This window comes from Salvia splendens, chromosome 6 (genome assembly GCF_004379255.2).
Source record: "Salvia splendens isolate huo1 chromosome 6, SspV2, whole genome shotgun sequence".
Classification (NCBI taxonomy): Eukaryota; Viridiplantae; Streptophyta; class Magnoliopsida; order Lamiales; family Lamiaceae; genus Salvia; species Salvia splendens.
Window position 1 is genome coordinate 35,717,137 of NC_056037.1, and position 8,849 is coordinate 35,725,985.

General features: G+C 36.0%; 2 protein-coding genes across 2 annotated transcripts; one reads left to right on the top strand and one right to left on the bottom strand.

Annotated features, from left to right (window-relative positions):
* Positions 1-1,870: 1,870 nt before the first annotated feature.
* LOC121806792 (vesicle-associated membrane protein 722-like) lies at positions 1,871-4,312 on the top strand. Its single transcript, XM_042206944.1, has 5 exons — positions 1,871-2,199; positions 2,855-2,996; positions 3,092-3,212; positions 3,353-3,415; positions 3,948-4,312. Exons 1-5 carry the CDS (start codon positions 2,010-2,012, stop codon positions 4,098-4,100), a joined length of 669 nt encoding a protein of 222 aa, XP_042062878.1. The 5' UTR covers positions 1,871-2,009; the 3' UTR covers positions 4,101-4,312.
* Positions 4,313-5,229: 917 nt separating this feature from the next.
* LOC121806302 (RNA-binding protein FUS-like) lies at positions 5,230-8,284 on the bottom strand. The gene is made up of 8 exons (XM_042206299.1): positions 8,092-8,284; positions 6,999-7,079; positions 6,822-6,910; positions 6,601-6,675; positions 6,197-6,399; positions 6,032-6,109; positions 5,742-5,921; positions 5,230-5,563 (listed from the first exon to the last, which is right to left on the bottom strand). Exons 1-8 carry the CDS (start codon positions 8,212-8,214, stop codon positions 5,448-5,450), a joined length of 945 nt encoding a protein of 314 aa, XP_042062233.1. The 5' UTR covers positions 8,215-8,284; the 3' UTR covers positions 5,230-5,447.
* Between the last annotated feature and the right edge of the window lie 565 nt (positions 8,285-8,849).

Below are 8,849 nucleotides of genomic sequence, written 5' to 3' on the forward strand. Positions count from 1 at the left end.
AACTTTGAAAATAGATTACCTAGGAGGAGTATACTTATATTCCCCTATTAGTTTCAATTTTATTTCTTTTATCTAACTATTCAATTTTTTACTCAATTTAATTAAATTTAAATAAATCAAATACTACTAAGTCGTAGGCATTGAGGGGGTAGATGGGGAACCATCGTCGATCCTCCTTAAAAAAAGTAGTAGTACTGCTATTTAGGCATATAAGAGCATCCACAACCGTGCTCTTGCCAGCGGCACGGTTGTGGGCCCGGCCCCACTTTTTCTGCCTGCTCTCTGGCAAGAGCACAATACCCACAGTCGTGCTCTTCCGCAAGGACGAGCACAATTAATTTAAAATTCAATTACACAAAAACATTTTCATAATACTAAAAGTCATTAAAAAACCACAATAAATATTACAAATTACAAATAAAATAAAAAAGACATAATTAAAATCCTAAAAATAAAAAATTACATAATTAAAATCCTAAAAATTAAAAATTACCTAATTAAAATACTAAAAATTAAAAATTACATAATTTAAAATTGTCCACCCGTAGCGCCCATCGGAGGCATCTTGGTCGTCGACCGGGTATGGCCGGTAGCCAACCGGAACGCCCGAATCTTGGGTGAGAGGAGGGGCCGAATAGTCCGTTTCCGGACTAGGAAACGGTTGTGAACCGAACCATTCGGGGTTCCAACCGTGGGAGCCCGTAGGGTTATCGTCTTGGCCGGACATAGTGATGTTGTAGGGTGTGAGAGAATGAAGATGAAAATGGATATGGGAGAATGAAGATGAGAATGGATATTGGAGAATGAAGATGAGAATTGTGTAGTTTGATGTGAATTTTTGGGTGTGAAAGTGAGGGTATTTATAGATGAAAGTGTGTATTTTGGGGGGAAAAAAAATAAAAATAAAATAAAAGTGTAAAAAGCGGTAATAAACGGTTATAATTTTTTTGGGAAGTGAAATTTTTTTTAATCATTTTTTTTAATTAAAAACCGATTTTAAATAAAAAAATTTTTTTGAAGGCAACGGCTATGCCGTTGCCCAATCCCGTGCCGCCACGTCAGCTGCTCGCTGGTGCGGCGCTGCTCGATGCTTGCCAGCGGCGCAGATGGCGGTGGCGACCGTCGCCACCGTTGCGGATGCTCTAAAGTTTGGGTTGAGCATTTTTACTACTCCATATTACCTTATCTTGCATGTGTAATAAGTCAAATTTAATTAGTACCTAGTACTATAATATTATATATTCATTAATTTTGTTTTTTACTTGTGTGACGAAAATAAATCACATATATGATTATATAATAATAATTGTCAGTTTTTAATAGTTTATTGTACTTTACATAAATACAGTTATAATACTGTGCAAATTAGTAGTTATCGTTTTGTATCATTTACAATTATATTTGAAGCAAAGAAATCATATACTACTATTGTTTTATATTTTCTCATATAGCGACGTTGATTCATTTTTAAAATATTAAACTTTCATCATGATTACATGATGTTATTTAAGTTATATTTTTTAAGTTAATGACATTTATAGTGTTAGTTTTATTGTAGTATTATAAATAATGCTCAATCCTATGTTTCTAGAGTAGATGTTTTTTCATTTTTACATGCACGCCACCAAACAGTAAATCTTAATTTTTAAATTTTTTTAATGTCAATTCTATATTTTGATTTTTAGTGAAATTATGTAAGAATATTTTATTTAATTAATGTAAATCATGTAACTTTATTTAGATATGTACTTAAAGTTATTGCATTTAAAATGGAAAGTGTGCTGTGTGCATGTTAAATCCCCATTTCTCTCTCAAGAAATTCAAATAAGTTTGTTTCTCTCTCTATAGACTTCTCCCCATACATAAATACACCAACACATTATTTCCGCTTCCTCTTTTCCTCTCATTTCCCCATTTTCCCCAACATCTCTATCTCCCTACGGTTACAGATACGCGCTGAGAGGCTTCGCCTAGGGTTTTTGGGGAGATAGAGAAATAGAGGTGCAGCGATGGGGCAGCAGTCGTTGATCTACAGCTTCGTGGCGCGCGGCACCGTGATCCTGACCGAATACACCGAGTTCACCGGCAACTTCACCGGGATTGCGGCGCAGTGCCTCCAGAAACTCCCCGCCTCCAACAACAAGTTCACCTACAACTGCGACGGCCACACCTTCAACTACCTCGTCGAGGATGGATTCAGTAAGCGCCGCTTCTTCCGATCTGTTTGTTTCTTCATGTTTTCCCTCTATTTCTTCTGCCGCACTTAATTATCTTCAAATATATGTGTCCGATTTGATTGATGCGTTTTTATTGCTTGATGATCGATACTTACACGATTGCAATCTACTGTATAATTTTATTTGGTTTATTTTGTTCGAAGAAGTCAGATCTCGGTTGACTGTTGATTTCTTTTGCTGAATAGATGCTTTAGTAATTTAAGGATCGGTTTGAAATTCAGTGAGATACATGGTTTGTTTTACTTTATTTAATTAGCTGAATCTGTAAGATTAGTATACTGGCGCACTTGATTTCCTTCAAATCTATTTCATCTGGAAATTGTTTGATTAGCTTGGACTGCTGCATCATTTTGCTTTGTTTACTTGATGATTCCCGAGCTGTGTTTAAGGGGATAGGGTTTACAAAGATTGTTTACGACAGTATTTGCATTATTTGATTCCTGAATTTATTTTCCAGATATAATACTTCAGCATGAACTGATGTATACTGCATTTCTAATGTATGTTTATGTTTATGTTTTCTGATTTGCTTGCTATAGTAGTATAAATATTTTGGTATTTTTCTGGTCCTCATTCTTGTAGACCAGTGTAAACTTATATGTTTTTTTTAATGACAGCATACTGTGTCGTGGCTGTTGAATCTATCGGAAGACAGATTCCTATTGCATTTCTTGAGCGAATCAAGGAGGATTTTACTAAGAAATATGGTGGAGGAAAGGCTGCCACAGCTGTTGCCAACAGCCTGAATAAAGAGTTTGGGTAATTCTTCTACGTTCCATCTTTCATATGCTATATTATACCCATAATATTATTTCTCGTAATTGAGATAAATAATTTTACTTTATAATGCTTAGGCCCAAATTGAAAGAGCAAATGCAGTACTGTGTTGATCACCCAGATGAGATCAGTAAACTTGCAAAGGTGAAAGCTCAAGTTACAGAAGTTAAAGGAGTCATGATGGAAAACATTGAAAAGGTAAGCGAATTTGGATGCGTCCTTTTATTAGTATTACCTTTTTATGGTGTGTGTTTCATCTATTGATGTGGACATGTGGTATGAATTTAGGTCTTTTGTAATGGTAGTGTGGTTTCAATAAGATTCTTTTGCTTTTTCAGGTGCTTGACCGTGGAGAGAAAATTGAGCTCCTTGTTGATAAAACTGAGAATCTTCGCTCTCAGGTTTGTCATTGGATGTTATATTTATGTACTAGTATATTTATAAAATATGAACTTCTCTGATACCCTATTAATTAGTAAAGCATTTTCTCTTTCATATATTTGAAGTTTTTTTTGGTTAACCGCGCAATGGAAGATCCTATGTTGACTAGATCCAGATTCACTGTACTCCACCTGTCCCATTCAAGTTATCCGCATTTCCTTTATAATTTGTCCCAACAAAGATATCCTCTTTCCATGTTTAGAATAAAATTAGTCTCTACCTCATTATACTCTATAACTCCACCAAAAATCTTATGCCATTAAAGAAAGCAGCCATCTTGAATGGGACAGAGAGGGAGTATAGTAGTTTATTCATTTGATTTGTACTTGATGGTGGGTGGGTGCTTGACATTGATTCATAGCTCGGGGTGCCAATTAGATGACCTTAATATTTGTAATCCCCAAGTCTTGGTTCATCCTCTTGATATGTATCATATGATTAGTGAAAATGGGGTGAGTCAGTCTGTGATGTGTTATCGCTTTGTCCGGACAGGCTCAAGATTTTAGGACGCAAGGAACGAAGATGAGGAGAAGGATGTGGCTGCAGAACATGAAGATAAAGCTGATAGTTCTTGCCATTATCATTGCGTTGATCTTAATCATAGTTCTATCGGTGTGTGGTGGATTCAATTGCGGTAGTAAATAAGTGCCTGTTTGCATTCTAGAGATCTGTCCTCTCTCCTTGACAGAAACACCACTGTAATGCTTCTTTGCATTGAGCTTTGTATCCCCTAAATTTTTTGGTGACATGTTTTGCCCCTTTGCTCTATTCTGTATTTTTTGTGAGATAATATTTGTTTGTATATTTTGTATGCTGAATTGTCTTAAATATATTAGAGGAGTCGTTTGTGGCAACTATTCACACTGAAAATAGTTTTATCAGAGCAGGGTTTTATTTTAAAAATGAAATTTGTTTTCTATTTAATTCGAATAGTGATTCCTTATGTTCGCATTAGGTGTACTATACTATACAATAAGATCCAAACACGCCTCATTTAAATCTGCTATCCGTCCGTTTAAACCCATAATATAAGAATAAAATTAAAATTCTGTCCATCATCATACTCTAAACAATTTATGCATATTATCGAAACATATTCGAATAATGGATTAGAAGAGTTTTTCAAACATATTTCAAACAATTTGTAAATTCCCAAAATATACAGTTGATTCTCGCATCTTATTACTACCTCTGTCACCTAAAAATAAGAATTTTTGAAACAACACGAGTATTAATACAAAATTGATAAAGTAAAAGAGATAGAAAAATGTGTTAATGGATGATGAGTCCAACTTCATTAGAGACAGAAATTTCTTAAAATAGAGCATTTCTATTTTTAGAAAATAGACAAAAAAGAAAAAAAATTCTATTTTCAGGGTAGGAAGGAGTATTATATAGTCTTACAATCATCACACTACTATAGGATTTTGCTAATTGTAGTATATATACCGCTCTCATTTTTATTTCTCTACAATTCATAATCCTCCCAATCTACAACATAATCTAGTTACTTTACTTTAAGATACTACTCCCTTCATCTCATTAAATATGTAACATTTGCTTTTTAACACGAGATTTTATGTAGTATTGTTTTGTGAGTTAATAAAGAGAAAAGAAAAAGTAGAAAAAATATTGTTTCTATTTTTAGAAATGTTTCATTTTTAATGGGATAAACCAAAAAAGAAAGCACTTCATTTCTAATGGGACGAGGGAGTATATATTGAAGACAAATATGGCCAACCATGAGGGAGGGATTGAGGGTTTGGAGAGAATGGGAAACGAAAACAAAAATTATATAGCGAGTCAGAAATTGGTAGCTTGCTGTTGGCATATTTACATAAAAGAAATAACACCAGAAAACAAAGCTTACCCCCTTCATAAACATATACTAGGCAAAACAACCATCAGCTGCAAACCGGACTTTTCAAACATAGCAACAACTCAAACAAGGCAAGCACTTCTCCATAGCAAGCAAGGACCAACTACCAACAACTATTCTTGGTTGCCACCAACCCTCTGAGTCGCACGACCACCCATTCCTCCACGCCCACGGCCACCATAGCCTCTGCCACCTACACCTCTACCTCTGCCCCTTCCATATCCAGCACCTGTATAAATAAATAGGCATGCTCATCGTTAACCTTCATCAAGTGTACATAAACAATCCAGACAGTGTCAAAACTATATCACCTTTCAAGTATCCATCTTTCTTAAATAGCAAACTTTAATTACTTTTAACACATTACCAAAAATGGACTGAACTGTTTTTAGGTTAAAAGAACATACCACGATAGCCCCCACCATACCCTCCACGACTACCACCTCGGCCCCAATTGGAATATCTGCCAGCATAGCCACCTGAATTAGAATATCCACCAGAATAGCCACCATTATAGCCACCTGAATTAGGATATCCACCATTATAGCCTCCTGAATTAGAATAGCCACCATTATAGCCATCATTTTCTGCAACGAATGAAGAAGAATCTTTGATAAGAGAAATGATATATCATATCCATATATGGGCCACACGGAACATAGTTAATAAGTTGGTTGATAGTTCAAGAGTGAAGTACCCTGGTAGTTTGAATATCCACCTCTCTGCCAACCTCGCCCCCTCCCTCGACCACGGCCTCTTCCTCGTCCATTAGTATCTAAAAACCAGAAGTACGAGCAATTAATGTTTACATATGCAAATGTTTACAACAAGAAATTCAGTTAATTTCCTGAACCTCCATTACCAGCATTATAAATTGCATGTGCTTGTCTTGGAGGTTGATTTTGCTGCTGTGGCTGATAGTTGTTGTACTGCTGTTTAGTTTGATCCACGTTACCAGCATTATAAACTCCAAGTGCTTGTCGAGGAGGTTGATGTTGCAGCTGCTGTGGCTTGTAGTTGTTGTACTTCTGTTTAGTTTGCTCCACATTAGATGGACCTTGATACCTGATCCATGATGATATGTAAGAGACTGGGATAAAGGATTAACATACAGCCTTTTCTAAAACTAGAATTAGCTTTATATAAACACAAAGCAATACACATTGATGGAAGAAACATGTTCCTAACTATCAGATTAAAAGGATTTCCAACCCGCACATGAAGTATTCCTTGTAAGGGTCCAAAATACAATCCCACAGAAATTACCCGGGAGAGCTCTGGTTAAGCTCTTTAGTCGAGAGAGTAATTGAAATCATGGACACGTGGCGAGTCTGCTCCACACTGTAGACATAAGTATATGCATTAGAGACTCCAGTAGCACAATATATACATACATATAATTGATTATAAAAAGAGATAGATGCTACAACACAATGTGCATCAGGACTGACAAGTTTGAGCCAAAGGGAATAAAACTCCAAACTCACATCTGAAGGCCCTCTTCAATGGGTTCGAAGGTATCAGTTATGCTGATTGAGCTGATGGCAGTGTCCTGATGCAGTTGAGGAACTCTTCTCTATATCCAAAGGAAAGCACTGAGTCCTTCACATTGTGCGAGAGAGAGAGAGATAAAAGTATCTTAGGAAAGGAAATTAAATTGCAACCTTTAAGAATTCTGCAATTGCCACAGTTTTGCTTATTGCCTGACCCATTGCCTTTAAGACAATCTCTTTCACTTGTCTCTCCTGAGAAAATTATTAATAACATAGCAATCATTAGCAGGCAATCAGCAGGATAGCCAAAACAAAATATCCATAAATAACTTATAAAGACACGCATGAAAAAAAATCCTCCTAAAGATGCATCATCTAAAATGAAAAACCATTCCAATACAAAGAACAAAGAAGGCCATCAAGCTAAACCAAGGGAATTCACCACCCTTAGGCCATACCGATCATGATAATGATATCTAAGTGACCAACCTTTCATGTAATAGTGCTAGAAATACACTGGCATGGAAGATCCATAATGCATGCATGATTCATAGAGGTCAATAAATATTACTGTATCTCTACAGAGTGATAAGAACACCCTCAAGGAGCTACACTATCTCACATTAACTAAAAAAACCTCTGCGCAACACTCAGCATCACGTCAAGCAAGACTAATCTAGTCACCTTCATCAACACAACTAAACTAGCCACCTCCATTAAAACAACAGAAACAGATACTTGTGAGTATGCAAGGCGATAAGCACCAAAATACAACAAGACTAATCCCTAACTATCATGCCAGGGCACATGATATAATGGTCCACGAGCAAATTCCATAGTCACATTGATAAATGCAGAGTAATAAGTAGTCCAATAAGATATAAACGGCCTATAGCTAGTTCATTACTTCACCAAAACCAACAAACATACACATTAGAAGTACTAGCAGCAGAAATGATGAGCGGATACAGAAAGATCCCGATTCTGTTAAAATATCAACTGCACAATTTATGTGTTAAAACAACATTATTATAAGACGATTCATGTATAAACAAGTAGTATTAACATAGCAATATCTCTTAAATCCTTGTAAGCAAATTCGAAATCAGATGAAATGCCACTGGATAACACACATCAGCAGAAAATAAACGGAAGTGGAAGATCCGTAGCAGTGCATAAACGATACCAAAAGAACTTAATCAAACAGAAAATCGCAAAACAAACAGAAAATAGAGAGATGAGTGAGAGCGAAAGGAGGATAAACCTGAAGCAGGGTGGAAGCGTAGCTGAGGTAGTTACGAACAAGGCCTTGAGACGTGATACGGATCTCATTCTCGTTAACAGGAGATTCAGGCTTCGGCTTCTCCACCTTTTGGTATCTATCCATTTTTCCCTCAAACCCTAAAAACCCTAGAGAGAGAAAGAGTAAGAGAGAGGGAAGGAGGGAATTTTTTGGTGTGATATATATTCAATAGAATAATCAGTAATCTAGTGAGGGAGAATCAGAATTTAGCTCTCACATCATGGTCCGTTTTTATTGGGCTCTCGGCCCGGTTTTGGAGGGCCCGTTCTCGACATGGGCTTCCATATTATAGGCTCTTTAACTCCATAATTGGGCTGCTTGTTTTGGGCTTTGACAGGTCATCTCATCCACAAAATTTACCAAATTTTCCCACCAACTTTGAAATTGGCAAATAATATAACGAAATTTGCCACGAGTTTGTTATTTCCCACCAATAAAATTCCGGCAAATAATATCATGATATGGATTTTTTTTTCGTAATTTCTCGACAACAACTTCGAGAGCTTCAAGTTTTTCAATCTTTGGAATAGTTTTTTTTAAGCACACCCTCCAAATTTGTTCTTCAATCTATTAATATAGCCGGAATTTTTCATTGGTGGTAAGTAACAAACCCGGGTCAAAGTTCGCAATATTATTTGTTAATTTTAAAGTTCGTGAGAAAAACTCAAATTTCTAAAAGTTTCATAATATTAAGTGCCAATATTCCTTGAAAGAAAGAT